This window comes from Nicrophorus vespilloides, unplaced genomic scaffold (genome assembly GCF_001412225.1).
Source record: "Nicrophorus vespilloides isolate i.1.1-1 unplaced genomic scaffold, Nicve_v1.0, whole genome shotgun sequence".
NCBI lineage: Eukaryota > Metazoa > Arthropoda > Insecta > Coleoptera > Silphidae > Nicrophorus > Nicrophorus vespilloides.
In genome coordinates, this window is record NW_017097173.1 from 97,506 (window position 1) to 121,151 (window position 23,646).

The 23,646-nt window shown below is 31.3% G+C and overlaps 4 protein-coding genes across 4 annotated transcripts; 2 read left to right on the forward strand and 2 right to left on the reverse strand.

Moving 5' to 3' along the window:
- Positions 1–9,803: 9,803 nt before the first annotated feature.
- LOC108559279 (E3 ubiquitin-protein ligase Topors-like) lies at positions 9,804–12,851 on the forward strand. Its single transcript, XM_017916510.1, has 5 exons — positions 9,804–10,085; positions 10,477–10,662; positions 10,732–10,952; positions 11,016–11,120; positions 11,173–12,851. The coding sequence occupies exons 2-5, from the start codon at positions 10,504–10,506 to the stop codon at positions 12,473–12,475; spliced, it is 1,788 nt and encodes a 595-aa protein (XP_017771999.1). The 5' UTR covers positions 9,804–10,085; positions 10,477–10,503; the 3' UTR covers positions 12,476–12,851.
- On the reverse strand, positions 12,852–14,201 carry LOC108559280. Its single transcript, XM_017916511.1, has 3 exons — positions 13,983–14,201; positions 13,766–13,926; positions 12,852–13,696 (listed from the first exon to the last, which is right to left on the reverse strand). Exons 1-3 carry the CDS (start codon positions 14,111–14,113, stop codon positions 13,599–13,601), a joined length of 390 nt encoding a protein of 129 aa, XP_017772000.1. The 5' UTR covers positions 14,114–14,201; the 3' UTR covers positions 12,852–13,598.
- Positions 14,202–14,857: 656 nt separating this feature from the next.
- LOC108559247 lies at positions 14,858–16,682 on the reverse strand. The gene is made up of 3 exons (XM_017916458.1): positions 16,155–16,682; positions 15,934–16,091; positions 14,858–15,878 (listed from the first exon to the last, which is right to left on the reverse strand). The coding sequence occupies exons 1-3, from the start codon at positions 16,430–16,432 to the stop codon at positions 15,127–15,129; spliced, it is 1,188 nt and encodes a 395-aa protein (XP_017771947.1). The 5' UTR covers positions 16,433–16,682; the 3' UTR covers positions 14,858–15,126.
- Positions 16,683–17,181: 499 nt separating this feature from the next.
- LOC108559283 (zinc transporter foi-like) lies at positions 17,182–23,325 on the forward strand. The gene is made up of 5 exons (XM_017916513.1): positions 17,182–17,476; positions 21,100–21,498; positions 21,560–22,105; positions 22,164–22,299; positions 22,366–23,325. The coding sequence occupies exons 1-5, from the start codon at positions 17,474–17,476 to the stop codon at positions 23,115–23,117; spliced, it is 1,836 nt and encodes a 611-aa protein (XP_017772002.1). The 5' UTR covers positions 17,182–17,473; the 3' UTR covers positions 23,118–23,325.
- Positions 23,326–23,646: the final 321 nt, after the last annotated feature.

The window sequence follows — 23,646 nt, forward strand, 5'->3', positions numbered from 1 at the left end:
GGGAATGGAACGTGTGTTCAATTATTACTGTGGTTTTATCTATTTGGTTGTAATTCACTAAAGATGCATATGAAAGTTGGAAAATTGAGGAATTCAACTTTGTCTACAATTCACTTTTAGATATGAAAATTTAGATATATGGGGAATGGAACGTGTGTCCAATTATTACTGTAGTTTTATCTATTTGGTTGTAATTCATAAAAGATGCAAATGAAAGTTGGAAAATTGGGTAATTCAACGTTTGGCTACAATTCACTTTTAAATATGAAATTATGAAAAATCAACGCTTAAAAAGCAGTTATTTTCTCAGAAACTATAATAGATAGAATGGATCCAAAAGATCCATATAAAAGTTGGATATTTCGGGAATGGAACGTGTGTTCAATTATTACTGTAGTTTTATCTATTTGGTTGTAATTCACAAAAGATGCATATGAAAGTTGAAAAATTGGGGAATTCAACGTTTGGTTACAATTCACTTTTAAATATTAAATTATGAAAAATCAACGCTCGAAAAATCAGTTATTTTCTCAGAAACTATTAGAGATGGAATGGATCTAAAATATCCATATAAAATTTGGATATTTGGGGAATGAAACGTGTGTTCAATTATTACTGTAGTTTTATCTATTTTATTCAGTTTTAAAGATGAAATTATGATAAATTAACGCTCGAAAAAGCATTTATTTTCTCAAAAACTATAATAGATAGAATGTATTAAAAAGATGCATATGATAGTTGGATATTTGGGGAATGTAGAGAATATTCACACATTGCTGTGGTTTCATACATTTGCCTATAATTCAGATTCAAATATGAAAAGAACTAACACTGTTGAAATAATTGAAGAGATTTGAAAAGATTAGTCATTTATTTAAAATATTCCAAATAATTGTTATGTAGAACATCATCAATGCGTCAATTTCACTAACATATTCATGGCACAGAATGGAAAGGATTAACGAAATTTCTATTTCCACAACAAAAAAAAAATATAATACATAAACAACAAGTTTATAAGTAAATTTAATAAACATGAGTTATTATGACATTTAAGTGCAATCTAAATTTTCTTATTTTGATAAAATTATATATTCATAAAAAAAACAAGCAAAAATATTATAACTTTCTTATATATTTAATAAAAGTTTTTAATCGCAATTTAAATCTGCTTATTTTAACGTAGATTTTAGAAAAAATGCAAATATTTATGTCTTTCTTTATTAATATTTTTTTATTATAGGATTTGTAACACTTCAAGCACAATCAAACTGCGTTTAGATAAACGTCGATTACAGAAGGAAAGAGAAAAAAAAGCGAAAGCTCAAAGGAAAGTGAGTTATAACAAAATTAATTTCAACTTAATCTCTTAGAAAGAAATTAAAAAATATGAACATTATTGATTAATTAATCTAGTTTCCTGCATTCATATTTTATTAAAAAAGATGAATGTTCTCTTATGCGTTTCCATGGTAATTCAGTTGTAAATCTCCATAGCTACAAAAGACAATAAAATTTGCTCCGATTATTAAATTTCACAGCAATCTTTAAGTTATATCATCACTTGAGGTCATTGTAATTTTCTTTTTGATAATCAAACGCGTTTTCTTTTCTTCGGTCTCGATTAAATCTTAATACGATTTTGTATACCGGTTGTATAACCCTATTCAACAATAAATTACCGGGTCGGTTGAATATTTTCTTCTTTTTTTTGTGTGTGTGTGTAAATTTTATGAGTCATTTGCGCTGGGCGGGGCAGATCGGATTCGTAACTTGAATTTCGCAATTTATCGGAATACATTACGCTCGAACAATGGATTTTCATGCGAAGCAAATAAAAATGTGTTTTATCGGTAACAAGTCAATTTCATTCATGATTAAAAGCGTAGAGCAGATATGTTGTTTTACCCAGAAGTTTCCGTTCCTCGCTCAGATTGCTCTATGATTTGATCAATTGTAAGTTTTATAATTGTTGTACAAAGATATTTGTAATTTCGTTTGACTTTTTTTTTGTTAATAAGGATTAGATAGTTAGGTAAATGTAAACGAGAAGAAACGACACTTCTTTATGTTGTTTTTTTTTGTTATGGTAAAATGTCTTCGAGCATAATTTATTTCCAATTAAATTTATGCTCATGGGTGAACACGTCAGACGTTGAAAGTTGATTGTGCACAGACCTTTTAATCTGTGCAACTCGTTTAAACACAATTTGTCATTCATACTTCCAATTCATAAATAAACCTCGTCCAATAATTCCTTTTTTTGACACTTCCAACATTCATTTCATTTCTTTTGCAACTTTGAAACACTAAAATTCATCATTCTTTTTTGCAAATCAAAAACTTAAACAATTATTTACTTTTTTAACAATATTTCTTTAATTTGAAACTGTTAAAATTCTCCTTTCTTCCAAATCAAAAACTGAAATAATTCTTTATTTTCCTGCATTAATTTCGTTCTTCTGAGACCATTAAAATTCTCGTTTCTTTTAAATAAATTTATCATTCTTGTTAGTAAATAATTTAGTAATTAAAATCCACTAAAATTTATCATTCCTTCTTTCAAATTAAAAACGCATAAAAATCCTTATTTTTTGACAATTACTTTCATTCTCGTCAGTAAATATTTTTTTCAATTGTAAACCACCAAAATTCACAATTCTTTCTCTCAAATCAAAAACTCAGATCAATTCCAGCATAAATTTTGTTCTCGTTAGTAAGAATTATTTTGCAATTTTGAAACCGCTAAGTAAAATTTACTTATGAACCATTGAGCGGAACTCATTTATTTTGTTGTCGTTTGTTTTTTTTTTTGTATAGAAAGTTTAAAATACTTTATGCGCATTACTAATTTACAAAAAATTGTTAATCCTAATAAGCAGTTTACTTTTCCAATTAAATTGTCGTGACAATGGTAACATTTAGAAATTGGTAGGTATTGGCGGAGTGCAATTAATCTTGAACAAGGTCGAGTGTATCCTAAAACTCAGACCCGGATATTTGTAAATCCAGTTCACTATTATTCACCATTCTTTATAGGTATAGTAGGTATGACTGCCTCGATAAATGCTAAAAATACAGCCATGCCTCTATTAACAAAGAGTCAGGTAACGTTAAACGAGGTATGATTATATTATGTCTACAAGAAAGGTGAAAATATGAGAGTTTACTTTTAATGTTTAAAAATTTCATAAACGCATTTAAACATATATACAACTCAATTTTTAGTTCTTTTTTTTCTACGATCATTTTGAAAATGTCAAATATTTGACACATGAATATGATATATGTATGTATGACTGTTTTATGTCTACAAGAATGATGAATATAAGAGACTTTTCTTTATTATATTCTTTTAGTGTTTAAGAATTTCATGAAGGAATGTTTAAATTCAACTCAATTTTTAGTACTTTTTTTTCTACAATTATTTTGAAAATGTCATATATTTGACACATGAATATGATAGGTAATATATATATTTGTTTTAAACTAAGAAGTCAAAATACAGTCATGCTTCTATTAACAAATAGGTTGTTATCATTATGTTATCAGACGTAATGTTAACCGAGGTATGACTGTTTTATGTCTACAAGAACGATGAAAATAAGAGACTTTTTTTTATTATATTCTTTTAATGTTTAAGAATTTCATGAAGGAATGTTTAAATACATCAAAAGTTTTAGTTCCTTCTTTCTACGATCATTTTGAAAATGTCAAATATTTGACACATGAATATGATAAACAATTTATGTATTTTTTTTTAAACTGAGAGGTCAAAATACAGTACAGATGTCAAATACATTAACAAATAGAATGAATTCTACGAAATTTATTTGTTATCGTTTTGCATTTCATGAAGGAATGTTTAAATACAACACAATTTTTAGTTCTTTTTTTCTACAATTATTTTGAAAATGTCAAATATTTGACACATGAATATGATAGGTAATATGTTTGTTTTAAACTGAGAAGTCAAAATACAGTCATGCCTCTATTAACAAATAGGTTGTTATCATTATGTTATCAGAGGTAATGTTAACCGAGGTATGACTGTTTTATGTCTACAAGAAAGATGAAAATAAGAGAGTTTTTTTTTATTATATTCTTTTAATGTTCAAGAATTTCATGAAGGAATGTTTAAATGCATCAAAAGATTTAGTTCCTTCTTTCTACGATCATTTTGAAAGTGTCAAATATTTGACACATGAATATGATAAGCAATTTATGTATTTTTTTGAAACTGAGAGGACAAAATAAGTACAGATGTCAAATACATTAACAAATAGAATTAATTCCACGAAATTTATTTGTTATCGTTTTGCATTTCATGAAGGAATGTTTAAATACAACACAATTTTTAGTTCTTTTTTTCTACGATCATTTTGAAAATGTCAAATATTTGACACATGAATATGATACGCAATGTGTATTTTTCATGCCTCTATTAACCAATAGGTTGTTATTGTTATGTTATCAGATGTAATGTTAACCAAGGTATGACGACTGTATTATGTCTACATTAAGGATAAAAATAAGAGATTTTCTTTATTATATTCTTTTAATGTTTAAGAATTTCATGAAAGAATGATTAAATACAACTCAATTTTTAGTTCTTATTTTTCTACGATCATTTTGAAAATGTCAAATATTTGACACATGAATATGATAGGTAATATATTTGTTTTAAACTGAGAAGTCAAAATACAGTCATGCCTCTATTAACAAATAGGTTGTTGACATTATGTTATCAGAGGTAATGTTAACCGAGGTATGACTGTTTTATGTCTACAAGAAGGATGAATATAAGAGACTTTTCTTTATTATATTCTTTTAGTTTTTAAGAATTTCATGAAGGAATGTTTAAATTCAACTCAATTTTTAGTACTTTTTTTCTACAATTATTTTTAAAATGTCAAATATTTGACACATGAATATGATAAGCAATTTATGTATTTTTTTTAAACTGAGAGGTCAAAATACAGTAGCAATATCAAATACATTAACAAATAGAATGAATTCCACGAAATGTATTTGTTATCGTTTTGTATTTCATGAAGGAATGTTTAAATACAACACAATTTTTAGTTCTTTTTTTCTATGATCATTTTAAAAATGTTGTTTGACATATGACTATGACACATTGGTTATGACATCATAGATCTGTTTAAAAATGTATTTTTTTGACACATGACTATGACAGATAAGTTAATTACGATTAGTTAGAAAATGTCAAATCATTATTTGACATATGGCAATGACAGGCAATATATCTGTTTTTAACAAACTTAGAGGTAAATATATTTAAGTATTTCTGAATTACTTCTTTCTAAGATCTGTAAATGTTTTCAAATTGCATTCTTTTTAGTATTAATGTGACTTTACATTGTTTTGTTATTATTTATATTAAGGCTTCGTTGAAGTAAAGCTAATAAAATGATGACTGTCTAAGTAAATTTAATTTATGTAACATTATTTCGTGGTTCAATTAATAACAGTCATGCTCCGAGACTCCATAAGTCATCTTCTGGAAAATCTACCATCATTAAAAGGAAAACAAAAGCCGTTCCACTTCACACCATCTCGCCACACAATATGAAAATATTTGTCGGAAATAGCAACGTACAACTCTAAACAGAAAGGAAATAATTCACTTCATTTCTTTGCAGACTTTTCCGCAAAACAAAACATACACGTTATTTTTTTAATTTAAAGAAAAACGAAAATATAATATCTTAAGATATTTATAAATGCGATGTAATCTAGCAAAAACATCGCCTAAGTGTTTAACAGTTGCAAACTTTCTTCTAACATTAACAATAATGCAGTTGTTCCCAAAGTAATAGAATGTGAAATGCTGTTTGCTGCTGTTTATTGTTGCATCTTGTAAATCTCTAAAGTGCATTTTAAACGATAATTGTCTAAATGAAATGCGGATAAGTGGCACTAGGAAGCGCTTCGTTTTTGTGCAGGGAGTTTACGAAATAATTCGTGGACCGGTTTTTTTTCTTCTGTGGGAAGAATTTCAGTTCGCATCGGACGCGCATTCACTTCGCACAAAAACCGTGCAAATGATAGACGGCACTCGCTGTCCCTAATGACCAAAGAAGACTCGATATGTTACAAATACGACTCTCCAAATTCGTGTCGAAATCAATCAATAAATACCCAATGGTGCTTCGATCGATTTCGTATATGCTTGCATAACGTCTCAATATATATATATATAAAAAAACTATCTTTTTAGATGACACGAAATTGTCGACTTTCGTTTGTATAAATATTAATAAATTTGTGATTTTTCTTTGTATTAGATAACTGCTGGACTTGGGAATTGCGCATTTCAGAAGGCGGAGACGGCTCTGGGCTGTAACAATTTGCTCCGTTTATTCGAAGCAAACTATTGCAAATCGATCTGCACTATAAGCAATTTCTTATTTGCATTTACAACATAATAATAAGTCTTATTTAGTTTGACGTAACGTTAATTTGGTCGGTACTGTCGCAATAAATAATCCGAGTAATTTAAAAGCTTATTTTTTATTTGTTTAATTAATCAGTTAATGAGATAAATATATTGTTTTATTTTAATTAGTTCATTCTGATAATGTAGTTGATAACATGTGATTACAGCGCCCTTTTTCTAAAAAAACGGAATGCGTCCGAACTTGTTATGTCACTCAATCATTTCACGATATAACGTTGGCGTGGTATACTTAACAACTTAAGCATATATTGTTGTCATGAATCAACTTTTTTACTTTTATTCGATCCAATCCAAAAACAATGGATGATGGAATTGTCTTCGTCTTCGGATAAAAATTACTTTTAAATATACACAAAATACTGTAAAATATAATTCAAACTTGTCTTTGGTCACATGTTACATTTTGCAATACACGTGTTAACTTATATTTATTTTATTAGGTTTTTCCGATTTACAAATAATGCATATTTCATTAGTGTTAAAGAATTTCATGAAGGAATGTTTAAATTCAGGACAATTTTTAGTTCCTTTTTCAACGAACATTTTGAAATTTTTATTTTGTTTCACACATGATTTTGACATAAAATATGTTTAATATTAACTATGACATATAATATGTATACCATCATTTTGATATATTGTCTACTATTCATTTGAAAATGTTAAATGATTGTTTGACATATTTATGACATATAATATATATACGATGATTTTAACATATTGTTCACTATTCATTTGAAAATGTTAAATAATTGTTTGATATATTATGACATATAATATATATACGATTATTTTGACATATTGTCTACTATTCATTAGAAAATGTTAAATAATTGTTTGACATATTTATGACATATAATATATATATATTGACATATGGCTTTAAGTTATGATATCTACGATTAGTTTTAAAATGTCAAATAATTATTTGACACATATAATAAATATATGTTTGATCAATTTGAAAATATTAAAAAGTTCTTTGACTCATGGCTAAGACAAATAAGATATCTATGAATAATTTGAAAATGTTAAACAGTTGACACATGACTATAACAAGTAAGATATCTATGATCAGTTTATAAATGTTATTCTTTTGCAGGATATTGCCTTAAAACAATTTGAACTACTTAATTTAACCATTATTTCATCATACGACATAATTTTCATATCATTAATTATTCTTGTAGATAATTACAAAAGTTGTTTCATTAGAATCACATTTCTTGAAATCCATTGCACAAATTAACCAATTTATGACAGATCTCTTCTATCCATTTTTGAACGTCAATTTCCGAGCCGCGTAGTTTAAGCAACGAACTAATAATAATAAAACGAGTTAAACGAAATGTGCGCGATTCGCGAATGCGAGCGAACGAACCTATTCCAGTCAGTTGCATTCTTTCTTTCCTTCTTGCGAAATCGCGAGACCGATTTAAATTAAAACGTTCATGTTCCATTTCACAACCAAAAATTTTTCTCCCGTTCCATGAATCGAATTAAACAATATCCTATTTCCAAACTAACATTACATTTTCGTAACATTGACATTTATAATCTGCATCAAAACATAAGAGAAATACAACCAAAAAAAAAACAGAGAACAACCGATTTTAGTCATTACCATAGAAGTACATGATTGTATTTTATGTTAATATTTGTTATATACACTTTAATAATGCTTCTTTCTTGTGCTTCTTCCATTTTCAATTATAATTTCGACAGTTTTAATAAATTATTTATACGTAATAGTTACAAATATCCATTTTTGATTGGACATTAAATTACCATATTTTATTGGATGACGAAGGTTGTACAGAAACGAATCATAACTACTAAACTAGTTCACTGACATTGGCCTTCATCGCTTATATAATGCAGCCTGCGTTGTGCGCTAATTAGCTGCAATCAGCATGGGTCAACAATTGATGATTGCTTCGATCCAGACCGGCAAATTCCAAATTGATTATATATATGTGTGGCGTCCGCTTCCCAAATCAATTATGTTATAAATATTTACGAACTGTCGCGGCGAGTCAGCAACCTGAAAATATTCAATCTGCACGCGAAACTTTCTCTGAAAAGTTAGAGAGCAAACACAATATGTATAAGAACGAGAATGGTAAGGCAACGAGAACGTCTCTGCGCAATGACTACTCTACTCTAAATAATGCAAACTCTTAAAAGGTTTATTTAAGCGTGAGATCCGTGTCAATTAATTTCGTTTCGAAAAATTGGGGACGGATGTTTAGTAAATTTTATTCCAATAAAAATTTATTGCCGTTATTAATCTGCAGCTAAAGATTATCTACAATTTCCGACATTTATTAAAAAAAATATATTAAATTTTTGTTTAATTTATTTATATTATTATATCTAAAATAAAACTAATTAATTTGAAATTTCAAAGTTGAATTTGTTTATTGACACTTATTCAAACATTTTTCTAACAATCAATACAGAAAACTTCCAAATACTTCCATCTCGTTCATTTGTAAGTACTTTTTGTGTAAAATATCTTACACAAAAATTAATAATTATTGAAATAAATATATAAATTACAAAATAATAGATTCAACTCATACATTTTTTTATGTGTTAATAAATGCAATAGTTTTTTGTACTTCAATTTTATTTAATTGGATGGTCAAGCAATATTTATCGACCTTGTTCAAATTCGCGTACATTTGAGAGTTAAAATCCTTGAAAGTATTTTGTGATAACTTTCATCTGCTTAGATACTAATAATAACTTTTTAATTCATTTCTTAATTTGTTGATTCTCACGGTCTTTTCACTTCCTAGATTACATATTATGAAAAGAGATGACTCTTTTGATGTCCAAATTACATTTCTATGCTGCCCACCATTGAATTGTTTTGAAGTTTTTTTTTTCTATTTTATTGTCGTATATAATATTCAATCCGAGGTGAAACATTCAGCCTCAGTATTTGTTCTATTACTTAATTTCAATGTCTCTATAATTTGCATAATCCTGTAATGTTCAGGAAAACAATGTTAGTTATAGATATTTTACTTTCAGTAAATGCTGGGTTGTATGTTGTGTTGCATAAAGAGTTGTTATTACATCATTCGTATTTTTTTAATTTCCATAATTCTGTAATATGAACATCCTTATAACAATAATGTTTTGAAATAATTTAGTTATAGATATCTAATGTATGTTTCAGTAAATACAGAGTTGTATGTTGCGTTGCATAAACTGGATAGATGATTGAGCGCGATCTATGTTACATTTGTGTTAACCAAGTCTTGTATTTTTAATGCGCTCCTGGGCCAACCAAGAAGCTATCAAGCAACACAAGAGGGGGCTCAACAAAGCTGATACAGGCTCAAGTCGTCAAGCGTATGCACCAATATGCAGACATATACACACTGGTACAGCGAAACGTCCATTTGTAATCTATAAACTGTCATATGGTGTTGAACAGAAGCAAAATGGTGCTTCCAATGGTTCTAGCTGTTCAAGTTAGTGGATTTTCATCACCTATTCAGGAATAAGTGCTCCACATCGGGTGTAAAAAAATAGTAAAAATAGTGATAAACATTGTTCTATCAAAATGTATTAACCTAAATGCAAGGTAAGGTCATTAATTTTACATACACGATGCTGCTCCGATCATAATAAAGATGAATGGAATCCGGAAAAAAAAAGTGACAAATAATCACCTTGCAGATTTTGTTACCATAGCGATAAAAATGGGAAATGAGATATTACCGATTTTTATTTCTGTTCATAGCGATGTTATTTGTAAGCAATTGAACAAATGCTTACAAATGCAAATAGCAAGTAAAGAAGTTCAACTGAAACAATACATGTACATTCAATGTGTAATAGAAAGGCTGCATTGCATGTTTTTGTGTGCCTTTAAATACTAATAGTAGATCAGATGGAAAGTGTCAATCAATTGCACAAATAGTTAAAAGTATATTTTTTGTTTTGTTTTATAATTGTTTGTTTATATTTTGCAGTTGTATTGATTGAATGATCTGTTGACAATGGCTGAGACAAGTCCACAGCCACAGAGCTCAACTGCTCCAAGTTGCCAGAGCCCTCCACCGAACTGTGCAATTTGCCTGGGTAACTGCATAAATAAATGCTTTTCGGATTCATGTATGCACCAGTTTTGCTTTAATTGTCTTCTGGAATGGTCAAAGGTATTAAAGAGTAGTTATAATATAACATCTTTGCACAACTCTAATATCATATTGTTATTTGTTACATAGGTGAAAGCTGTATGTCCTCTATGCAAACAGCCATTTACTTCAATTATACACAATGTTAAATCTAACAATGAGTATGATGAGCATTTCATCACAAATGATGAGAGGGCACCAAACGCAGATGACCTTCTTGAGAATTTTTTAACTTTGGACAGAAATGTGGACCGACATGGATTCTATTTACCAAGTCCTTTCCCAACCCCACCAAGGCATTTCCAGTTCAGGTACTTAAATATTTTTTTTTATCTTGTTTTAAACATAAAATATAATGAGTGCTTGTATTTTAGGACTACATTCACAGTGGATCCCCGTGGAGAGTTGGCTATCCAACAATTACTATCCACACATCCCTTAACTAATGTATGTGGTTATCACAATCAAAATTACTACAGGTAAATTATTTGAGGTAACTTAATACAAAAATATTGATTATTCAAATTTTAGGCAAAGAAGATCACATAGGGATGTATCCACTTCAAATTACAGAAGATCCATTTATGAAGATAATATGTGGGTTCAAGCACTGCCGGATGTGACAGGCAGATTTCGTGATATTTCGCCCCAATTTTTCAGCGAAAATCCAGCAGCTAGGAATCAGTTGGTGCCATGGCTCAATCGAGAATTGAATGCTTTATTGAACGAAAACACTCAACATGTAATGTACGTAGTTGATGTGATCCTGACCCAAATGACCAGGCATCACATAAGAAGCAGGTTTTTCAAAAACCTTTTACACGAATACCTCGGCAACAGAACGGAACACTTTATACACGAGTTTTACAATTTCATGAGATCACCGTTCGACATGATTGGCTACGATAGGTACGCTTATTATCAGACATCGCGACCGGACGTGTCCGTTGTCTACATTGACGATGATGAAGATTCCAGTGACGACGTTGTATTCGTCTCCATACCGGATAGGTCGGAATCTGTAGTGATAGAAATTCCTTCCGATTCCAGTCGAGATTCCGATGTCATCATTAGAGAGCCCACCCCGCCAGTGGTGGTGGACTTGATAAACACTTCAGCGTCAGATGCTCCTACAACAAAGCCTGTACTACCATTGAAAATTAGATTGAAACACAAGCGCCAATGCAGGGAGAAACGAAATAAGAAGGCGCAAGACTACACTAGCACCGATTCCAGTACCTCTACAACTTCTTCTTCGGATTCGGAGTTCAATAGTGCTCGCAGGCGTAAATATAGTCAAAAAATATATCGGCCACCGTTTGGTTCTACTGAAGATTCGTCAGACGACGAACCCATTCTGTCACGTTTGAAGAAAGTCAATGAGCAGAGGAAACGGGATATCAAGAACAACGAGGGCGAGTTCCTGAGGAAACTCGAAACGATGTACCCACCCTCGACGGACCACAATATGCAGAACGGCTTTAAACTAGAAGTATGCGACTACGAACCTACTTACAATTCGTCGATGGTATTCCCCAACTCGCACAAGCAGGAGCATGGCGACATCAATCAACCTTCAGTGTCGGGTTACCAAACCGCTATGGCTAGTTATAATAATCTACCACCAGTTGATTACAGCGGCGTCGTTCACAAGAAAGAGGAAATGTGTGATATTAACCAACCTTCGGTCTCTGGCGAGAATAAAGTCATTGGAACGATCGCAAGTGCTTACGAAAATCCAGGTCCAAGTGGAAGCAAACCAGTCGTGGGCATTGAGTGCAAAAGTTGGTACTCGAGACCTTCCGTGTACAGTTCGGACTATAGCTCTGATTGAAATGTTTATATACCTATAAGTATGTGTGTGTATATATAAAAATATATTTACATATACATATTTATGTATATATTTAAATCAGTTGGTATAAACAAAAAGCAACACAACATTATTTAAAGCTCTTTGTGTATTATATACTGTTAGGTTCATCGATTAGGCGCCAATTAATCAGCTTCCTTTATTACATTACAATATTTTAAAATTATTCTTAAGGCTAAGATAAATAACTATTCGTCAACGTATACTTACTTATATCTTGTACAAAAAAGAAAAACTATATTTAATATTAATTGTAACAATCTTAATTGCTAAGGTTGAAATACATGTTTATTTTCTATTATTTTCAAAATTACTATTTATCTTTCGTCAATAGATTTTTTTTAATCTAATTTATGAACGGATATTTCTGGTCGTACCGCCCTCTTATTTGTTATTATTACGTTTGAACGTAAACGAAAAGTGTTTTACATAAATATATATAAATATATTCGATTATTAGTACGTATTCAACTGGAAATCGTGAAAATACTATATAGGTTGTTGCATATATGGCTTAATAAACAAGGGCGAAATATTTGAATATTTTCTATATATATATATACCTCAAAGTTTATTAACATCTCGAACATTGTACATACACAAAATTTAGATGCTCGTCCAATTCCAACGGTTGCTAACTAGACTCGCAACGGCCTACTTGATTTGCCTATATATTGCCAAAGATCAATATTATACATACACATGTTTATATATATAAATTGAGGTAGATAATATCAAGTTTGCATACTTGTATAAAATATTGATTACATATATAAAAAAAAAACAATCTTAGAATCTACACATTGTATTTAAAATAATAATGAATGTCTAATTGTGATCTCTGGATTCTCATATTTATCGTAAATACTCGTGTTTCTTATACCGAACATAATGGAAACGGTAATTTAACATTGAAAAACATATGAAAAATAGCAAATAAGTGACTTGATTACGAAATAAAAGCAAGTCTTCAATTATTCAATCCTAACCGAATGCATTGCTGAAGATCGAAACATTAAATTGAACATTACAATTAAAATTACACTGAAAAAAAAAAACGTTAAAATCATATATAAATACAATTTTAGGGCATTGTAACGAAGCCTCCTACGACATCTCCACTTTGCAATCTCAGGGTATGCGAATACGAGTTTTGGCAAATTGTGTAAGTGATTTTCGCATCTGGAAGTTAATATTTTTTTTTAAATTTCACTTATATTTTTAAGTTAAATAACAAACAAAATGATTCACCTATAAGTGCACAGTTTTCTTGCGATCGTCCGACCGTACCCTTCATTACGAATTCCCCAATCTTAATGTTCGCTCCTTGAAGCGCTTCAGCCAACCACACAAAACTGTTCTTGAAAACCTTATTCTCTAAGGCTATACTGAAAATGCAGTCGAAGCATCTCCTACAAAATCCTTTTACTTTAAACAAGAAATTATAAGTTAACTGGAAGATAATTACACAGCTTCATCCGTCGTCGTTAGTGTTCCTTGAATCAGCTGCACGAAGTATTCGAAGTTTTTTTGCTGATGTAATACCATGAACGTGTTGAACACATTCGCATAAAGCGGATTCATATCAATGGTCTGCATTATGGTAAAAATAGTTTACTGAAACATTCGCTTTGTATACTTCTGACAAAGTTAAGAAATTTCATTAAAAAACATATACATTTCAATACAAAAAAAAAACATCGTATATGATAAATTTATATGAAAGGAAGAAATCTATTGTTTTTTAGCATAATTTTTAAAAATGTTTAATTAGTTAAAAGAAACTAGTACAATATTTGATGAATGAAACATGAGTGCATTTTATGCTTTAATATAATACAAGGATGAGGACAAGATATCTTTAAATATTTATTACTTTAAGTAATAGTAGTGATGAAAGTCGTAATTATGTTTCCTATACTTTGTAATTATTCAGAAACTGAATTAGATTGTTGTTGGATATAATTGTTATGTTTTAGTAAATCCTTCATCTTTTACAATAGTTTTCTGATGCGACACGTTTCTGTTGTTGCAACTAAGAACTTTGATTTTTTTTTTCCAATTTAAAACCTAATATTCAATCTCACTTACGTTCGTTAAAACTACAGTTCTTCACAATGTTAGAAACATCGTGTCTACATATAAATAATAATATTATTAACTAAATCTATTAAAGAACAGCAGAAATAATTATAAATAAAATATTTATTCGGCAAATAATAAAGAATTTTAATATATATATATATATATATGTATATAATTTGTTCTATGGAATAATAATTTAAAATAAAAATCAATTTAATCATGAAAAATCGGTAACCAAATCATAATAAAAAAAAATAATGAAGATGGAGATTAAAATTTATTTACTGTGCACAAATATACTTTACGTCTCCAAGTGATAAAGGTTTTGTTGGAAAACAGTGACGCGTGGCGATTTCATTACAAAAAAATTATGAGAATTGTGCTCGATATTGTTTTCTATAATTATTTTTTTCAGTTTTTATAAACATTATTTACGAAGCACAGTTCAACTACACACGCCACTGTAGCGACCTATTCTGCTATGTAAAATATTAAACGAATCGAAACCAGCAGAAACGAAACATTAATTAATATTCAGTATCGAAACGATCGTCGTGTTGCCATCCTTTATTCTTCTGCGATTTCCTTTGCTGAGGTTTCTCATCCGCCCAATTGTAACCTCCGCCCGACTTGTGTTTCACGTCGGCAGATCCCGAATTTTCTTTCCTCTCTTCGCCGCCCCGCATGTGATTTTCTTCTATTTTATTGTTACGAGCACCCGCGCCCAATATGGGTCTACCAGTTTTCGGAGGAGTGAGTTGCTGTTGTTGTTGTTGCTGCTGCTGTGGCTTGATAGTATTACTATTCCCAGATGGATTGGATGTGGTTGTTTGGTTTTGATGCGCATTCAACATTTGGAAATTATGTATAGTCGCCTTTCCCAACATTTTTTGGTAATATTTCAGGAGGTCCAATGGTAAAACGCGGTTGTTGCACAGATCCATAGATAGGAGCAGCCACGTCCGCGAGATTTCTTCCAAATCGGTCCTCGTCAACAGTATGTTCCTCATTTTTATCAGCATAGTTACGAAGTACTTCGTCTTCCTTTCGGCGTCGTGCTCGATGAACCCCATTCCGGTTTTGTAAATTAATATCGTGAATAACTCGAGATGCTCCGGGGTACCTGAATCCAGAAGCATTTCTAGGTATTTGATTAGGGGTACCGTCAGCACAAAGTATCGACTATTATAAGACATTCTCGCTATATCGTAAAAACCACCTAACAACTTCACAGCATTTATGAAAACCTCTTTGTTGGTGGCCATGAGTGTAGCTGCATCTAAAATTTAAAACAAAAAACATTAAATTTTCAACAGATTATTTAATCAGCTTACCTTTAAAACTTGTTTGCATATTGTTCAATAGCAAAGCCCTTATCTTTACATCACATACAACAAAATCACGAAACGAATTTAATGTTACCAGCATCAAAAACTTGTTTATAAGTGTTTCATCATTTAACACTTGATCATAAATATACTGGAAGCAATCCCTGTAATTGAATCAAAACAATTAAACTGTGTACATTGCATGAAGAAAAGAAATATCAACTCACTTTACTTGCTCCTGTGTTTTACACTCCTCAATCATGCAATCTGTGAGATATTTGTACTTCTGGTTAATGACAATACCATCATCATTTTCATTAAACTTTGCTAGGGTCTGAATTATGGTGTCATACTGAGGGTTGGTTTGCAGATTCATGGTGCTGCTGAGTTCACCATTCATGGGACTTGCCAAAATTGTGGGACTGTGCAATGTGCTTGAACCTATCTTAGCTTCTTGGGATTTATTCAACTGCAGCCACCCCCTACCCCTACCTTTGCCAGACATAATAACACAGGCTGCAATTAAATTCTTTATATCCAATTTCCATGTACTAAGATGTTAATTTCTCTTGTCTTAATGCTCTTCCATACATCTAATTCATCTATACACCACACCTCTCCAGGCGAACGAACACGCTCATAAATATAATAAATTACTTTCTATTCTTATTACACTTATTATTATAACCTGTTATAACCTCATTTTATATATTTTTGTTAAGAGCTTTCCAGAAACCTACTTTGGCTGAGTCGGCTGTCACGAATGGCGGGAAAATCAATCGATTTTATGTTTTAAACTGCCTGAAATTAACGTAATTAACTAATTAATTCCATGTTTTAAATAAGATTAACAAAGTAGCAATAATTTACAAATATTTACAATTTGCTCTTAAATGCACACTACACTAACTAACTTATTATTTTTACAAAGTTAATAACAAACAATCAACAACCAGCAACATTATTATATTTATAAACTAAACTACGTTAAAATTTTAGTACATTCACAATTAGTATTATAGTATATAAAAAATTAAAATTATTTAAATATTGTTAAGTAAGTTGTTTCCTTATCCACCTGTTACTAAATTTGTAATTTATATCCACTTATTCCTTTTAGTATGTTGAAATATGCGCGCAATGAACAATAAATTTTGAACATATTTATATTTTGAATGAAAGAGCGGCAAGAAGCGCGTCTTTTTAGTTTTTCAAATATTTAAGTTCCTTATGTTGTCAGCTCTGTTTTCAATACGATTCATTTTTGTCGGAAAACGTGAAGTTGGAAGCAGTTGGTTGGTTGGAAGCATCGTTTTTCCCTTGCCGGACTGACGGGTTTTCTGTCGGAAAAGTTGATTCACGAGTTCTGACCCCCACTATTAGGATCAAATGTGTTAACGAAAAGTACGAGTATTGTGTTTTCATTGAGGAGGAAGGATTATGTACAGAGTTTGAACGGCGACATTGAAGAAGCGTCGCAGACACACGCATACTTTTGCTAGGATTTGATGATAAATGTAGAGGATTTTCATTTTTCGGCTTTTATATGGTATGTAGGTTGTTTACGTTTTTATTACCTTTTTTGGTTCCGCTGCCAAAAATTCGTATATTCTGACAATGCTTTCAATTGTTTTGAACTTTTCCATCTACCCGCGAAAAACAAACAGATTCCTTACCAACAATCATATTAGTTTATGAACTTAATTGATATAATTAATAACAAATATATTTAAAAAAAAAAATTAAAATTAATTTGTCTGGTGCAAATAACAAATAAGATTGTATTTCCAAAATGCTGGTCTCAATTGAAACTTGATTGGATCAATTACCCAACTCAATGCCGATTGAATGAATACCATAATTCACAATCGACACACATGCATACACACACACACACACATACACACAAACAATCAAAAGCAATTCCCATGCATTTTGTAATTTTTCATTCTATTACATATTTACAGTCAATTTATTCTGTGCATGCATTCAGATTATAGTAATTGCATTTCAAAATCCTGCCATTGGACATATATTTTTAGTATTCATTCAGTGCTTTTAAATAGAACTTTGTGGGGGGTCACCTATCGCAGATATCATTTGATTCTAGTCTTGCTAACATTCTCATTAATACTAGTTCCACAATGGTGAGTCCTTGTTTCATTTACACCTTATTTTATAAAAGTTTTAAAATAATTTAATTATAATTATTTGAAATACTAAAATGTCTTCATTAATATTATTAATTTCTTTATAAATTTGAGTGAAAAACTAATTAAATCCTATTTTTTTTAAATATAATTTATGTTTTAATAAACTAATGAGTCTATTATCACAATTACTATGCTTTAAAGTGAAATTTTTCATTTTGAAAATAATTATAAAGCATTGAAATAAACTTTTAAAGTTTTTTTTTTTTGCAATTGATCAAATACCAAATCATCCAATTGATTAATTCAGTGTATGTGCTTAGTGATACCATAGATAAATAGTTTATCAACCTCAGCAGAATGTTTGCTTTCAATTAATATATAACACCATAAATTATATAAATAATTTGAAAGATTGACTAGTTGACAAAATTGAAATAAGTTGAAAATCTTAAGTATTAATTTTGCATAATTGCTATCACGATTTCAATAGTAATTACTTTAGTATCCTAAATGTGGAAAATCATGAAAATCAATAAAAAATTTCCACTTGCATAAATTTGCAATTTCTAAAAATAGTAATATCTTTGAAATTTTAGAAGGTTTCTTTACAAGGTATGCATATTGTATAATGATTCGTATATATATTTAAAGACTTGTTGATCGCCCACCTTCCACGTTTCGTAAGCTATTAACTTTAAAAACAACGCTACTTGTAAGGATAATGACAAAACTAATTTTATCAATTAGTTACTGTAAGTAATGACTTAAACATAAAATATACTTATTAAAATTTTGTGACAAAAGATAACATATTACTAATATCTGTATGCAATGCAGTATGACGAAATTATAAAGAATGTATGGGAATTTCCTGTGTTACATATATTCGAACGAACCAGCGCACACGAATTCTTTTTTTCGTAATGAAAGTTTTTAATATTCATTGTCCATAGCGTATCGCTTCTTGCAACGCTTAAGAAATTCTTTCATTCTTTTTTTCGCCGAAGTGAAAGTTTTCAAGTGTATTAATTGAACTTCGATCCAATTGAAAGATTAGTGAATTGCACTGCAATTGCGGTCATTTTAAAATATATATTTTAAAAAAAATAAATTAAAAGAGGGCAAAAGTTTTCTAGTCGTTGACATCGCACTGATTCCATAAATTACAATAATTCAGAGAATCATCGAACCGTAAATAGTGTTTGATTATAATTCCTATCATTCTAAGCGCTTATCTTATGTCATTGTACAGTACAGTAGGCATTGAATTTATTTTTAGTGTTTAATACAGAAAATTGCAGTGTTTTATTCCAAGGGTAAAGATTTCTAAATTCCAACTGTTTTTTCAAATGAAATAATAGAATATAATAAGGTTACTAAATAGGGATCATACTGATAACGTCTATTTTCTATATGGATGTTAATAATTGCAATTTTTATCAAATGCATTGTTCGCTTTTTTTTATGTAAGGCTACGTCCTTAAGTGTGCAAAATATGTATTCTTAAAATATGTTTTGTCAACAAAGTTGGCAATTCATCTTTTAGTTATTGATGTACCGTTTTTAATTAACATAGTTTCTCAGTTATGTACAGTTCGCCGGATGTGCAAAATATTCATTATTTAAATTGAAAGTTAGTTTATAACTTCTTTTATCTTTAATATATTTTAAGAAATGATAGATGAATCCTGATTGATATTTGAAAATTTAAGGAATTTAAGTCTATTTTATTTAGAAAATGTACATTTTATGAACTATTAATTAGAATGATACATAACTAACTAATTTTATTCGCTTTTCTTTCGGAGGTTCTCAAATTAACTACATTTGCAAAAAAATAAGACTTGTTTTTTTAAATTTTCATTTACTGCAGTATTTAAATCGTTGAATACTTTATTGATCCGCACTTGCGTTCAATTTTCCCATGGCTAATTGCAGACTGGTTTTGTTATAATGAAACTACCTGTTAGGCCACGTCAATCGTCGATGTGCTGCAAACAATGGGAATGCTGAAAAAAAAAACATATACGTTTTGCACAGAGATCGATGGCCAATTGGGAATCACGATTCAGACGTGGTCATAATTCGAGCTCGCCGGTTTATTTGCATTATTGATTTTCCGAAATCACTTTTCCAACTCGGAAACAGTGTAAACAACTCGCCAACTCGAGTTCTGGATTAAATGAAAGACGTGTTCGAACATGCTTTAATCTAACACCTGACGTCTGCTCGGTCCAAGGTTGTAAAATATCAATTGATGGCAATGAAATTTCAGTCTTGGATTATTAACCTTATTTATTGTTATCATCTGTTTTATTATATAATTATTGTCTAGTAAAAAAAATATTGGGACATCTTCTGGAGAAACTCGCATGACGTATTCATAAAGGGTGGAGGTTGAAGTTATTAAATAATCATTTAAAATTTGATTAATCAATTGTTGTTGCAATCTAACGTTATTTTAATAATGAGAAACTTTTTAGTTTCTTGCATTCGTTGTGTGAAATTAGAAACTGAATTATTTATTGTCATATAAAAAGATATTGGTAAACCAGTAATAATATGTAATAAAGCTTTCCTGAAACACGGACGAGTAAATATATTAATTAAATGAATGTTTGAGGAATTTCCTTGCAATCAATGCTATGATGAAAGGCGATTTGAAAAACACTGTTATAAATGCATTCCACCATAGTTCTTTTACTGTTTACTCGGAAAAATTGTAAACGTACCCGCGTCGTCAGTAAGTTTATTGACCTGCGATTTAAAACACATAACGTACGTTCAGGCAGGTCATCAGTCCTCTTGCCAATTAAAATCTATAGAGCCCAAACCGATGTGATATGAGCATAGTCATGACATTATTCATATTTCCTGGCTATTACCTCTTTTTAAATGTCAATTTAATATGATCTTGCTGTTGCGATGGGATCAATGTTAAATGAATGCATAATCAAGTGGAATGGTTATGCAATTTGCCAGATTAATACATCCATGATTAATATGCAATACGTTTCAGATCGATATGGCGCAGCACTTTGTGTCAGTTTGTATATTCTGCTTCCTATGTGCCACCCACTCGCCATGTGCTTCACATGCAGAAATCGTGACCGGCAGTGGACATCGGTATGATGACAGCAAACCCTTCAAGGATCCGAATGATTGGCCAACGATACCAGGTGAAGAGGGCTCGCAAGCGAAGCGGGATATCATCGAACGGACTGCAACGAATGATAGCTCCGACGAGTATCTCGGCCTATTGTTCAAGAAATACGGAGATGGGAATAGCATTAGTCTGGATGCATTTAAGCAGATGATGCAGCATCTCGATCTCGTCCGTAGTTTCAAATCGAATGACAGCAGAGACGAAGCTGCTATCAAGCAGGGTTCCAGCAATGAGTCCAGTCTAGCAACGAAGGTAAATCCAAATGACGGAACACGATGTGTACGAACTAATAACTTTAATGGTTGATTTTTAGTGTGTGGATAGAGACAAGCTGTACGATTCGCTGAAAAATAACATGAACAATGCGGATCGCATAGACAATTACACGTTCAAGGAAGCGTGTCCGGTTATTTTGTATAATCTGATAATAGGTAATTGCAATCATGATACATCTGCGCACAATCACATCAACGATACAGATGAGGAGCAATCGAATAGCAACTTGTCTTGGCTCTATTCGATGATTGCTGTATTATTGATTAGTGCTTGCGGGATTCTCGGTTTGGGAGTTATTCCGTTAATGAAGAAAACTTTTTATGAGCCTTTGCTCCAGTTTTTGATTGCGCTGGCCGTGGGCACCTTGGCAGGTGACGCTTTGCTACATCTGCTGCCGCACTCGATGATGGACCACATCGAAGAGGATCACCACGGTCATCACGATCCAAAGGCAGATGCCTCCCACATGAACAAAATTCACAAAGGAGTCGTCGCTATGCTGGCTATGATATTCTTCTTCCTGATGGAGCGCATCCTAATGCTCGCAGATAAGTGGAGGAAAAAGCAACAGTTGAAAGACAAAGTACGTATTCATTATAACCGATGTACTTGATGAAGATTAACGTGCATTTGAGTTTCAGTTGCCCTCCAGGTTGAAAGTAATCAAACCAGAGGTTAGCACGCAATTGACAAACGCTTCGGAAAAGCAGTGCAAGCATAAATACAGCTCGTTCCCCTATTGCTATGACGAAATAAATGCGGATGTCGATGGAGGTTGTGAGTGATATATAAAGAAAAAATGAAATAATTAAGACAATATGTAATAATTGGAATTTGTTTTAGTGGCTGCTGGCGGAGAAGAAGCCGCTCTGCCGATGGTTCAGGAGGTGAATAGTAAATTGGAGACTCCGAATCAGACCAACGGCAACTCGAATGAAACAAATAAATCAAATAATTTTGAAATAAATAATATGTTTTCAAATGATTTAGTGGGAGTCACCTCGAAGGATGATACGGATAGCATTGAATATACTGTGATACTCAGAGAGCACGAGAACAGGCACCACGGACATAGTCATACCCACGGACACGTGCACGCCGCCCCAAAGACGATGTCCTCAGTTGCTTGGATGGTGATCATGGGTGATGGGTTACACAACTTCACCGATGGCATGGCGATTGGTGCGGCATTTGCGAGCAGCTATACCGGCGGATTCTCTACGGCCGTTGCCGTATTCTGTCACGAGTTACCACACGAGTTGGGCGATTTCGCGATGCTCCTCAAGGCTGGAATGAGCATGAAGCAAGCTCTCTTATATAATTTACTCTCCAGTGTGCTCTGCCTCTTCGGCAACATGTTTGGTCTTTGGTTGGGTAACACTGAGCATGCAAGTTCTTGGATATTTGCCATAGCAGCTGGCATGTTTTTGTACATTGCGCTTGTCGATATGATTCCCGAATTAATTTCCGGACACGAAGGAGAAGGTACTTTCACGCAGAGTGTGTTGCATCTGGGCGGTCTGTTGCTTGGGTTCGGTATTATGGCTCTGATTGCCGTGTATGAGCATGACCTAAAAAGAATATTTGAACTCTGAAAAAAAAACATATATTTATATATACATATAGTACATACTTAAAAAAAACAACTTAAATGAACTGAATTGAGGCTTCTCATTTAATGGAACACAAATCATCGTTTCTTCATAACAGTAGTGCTTTGTGCCAAGTTAAATTTAGATATACATATATACATATTCAAGTTAAGTTTGCAGTTTTATCATGACCTAAGTAGTAATTAATATATTCTAATAGTTTATTTTTTATATTAATTTGAAAACGCGGTAGGATTTCCTTTGCGCTGCGCTCTTTAACACTATGCAACCGAACAAACACGAGGGCATACGATTAGGGTCATGTATTCGGTCAATCATTATTCATGCAGGGTGCTGATATGAACGGTATAATTTAATTATGTCCAAATTAACATTAATAATAAGGATAATACGCTAACGAAGATAATTGTATGTATTACTGGTCGTTAATGTGGGGAAGTTATTTTTTTGCATAACCTTTTTTTTATATTTATTAATATAAATATATTATACGGCACGGAGTTTAGCAAAA

Coding starts and splice junctions, on each gene's coding strand:
- LOC108559283 (XM_017916513.1), top strand. Junction 21,499..21,559: donor AGTCCAGTCTAGCAACGAAG/GTAAATCCAAAT, acceptor GTTGATTTTTAG/TGTGTGGATAGAGACAAGCT. Junction 22,300..22,365: donor TGCGGATGTCGATGGAGGTT/GTGAGTGATATA, acceptor AATTTGTTTTAG/TGGCTGCTGGCGGAGAAGAA.
- LOC108559280 (XM_017916511.1), bottom strand. CDS start 14,113: ATGCAGACCATTGATATGAATCCGCTTTATGCGAATGTGTTCAACACG. Junction 13,927..13,982: donor ACGACGACGGATGAAGCTGT/GTAATTATCTTC, acceptor AGGATTTTGTAG/GAGATGCTTCGACTGCATTT. Junction 13,697..13,765: donor AGAAAACTGTGCACTTATAG/GTGAATCATTTT, acceptor ATTAACTTCCAG/ATGCGAAAATCACTTACACA.
- LOC108559279 (XM_017916510.1), top strand. CDS start 10,504: ATGGCTGAGACAAGTCCACAGCCACAGAGCTCAACTGCTCCAAGTTGC. Junction 10,663..10,731: donor GTCTTCTGGAATGGTCAAAG/GTATTAAAGAGT, acceptor TTTGTTACATAG/GTGAAAGCTGTATGTCCTCT. Junction 11,121..11,172: donor CACAATCAAAATTACTACAG/GTAAATTATTTG, acceptor TTCAAATTTTAG/GCAAAGAAGATCACATAGGG.
- LOC108559247 (XM_017916458.1), bottom strand. CDS start 16,432: ATGTCTGGCAAAGGTAGGGGTAGGGGGTGGCTGCAGTTGAATAAATCC. Junction 16,092..16,154: donor AAAACACAGGAGCAAGTAAA/GTGAGTTGATAT, acceptor ATTCAATTACAG/GGATTGCTTCCAGTATATTT. Junction 15,879..15,933: donor TATGCAAACAAGTTTTAAAG/GTAAGCTGATTA, acceptor TTTAAATTTTAG/ATGCAGCTACACTCATGGCC.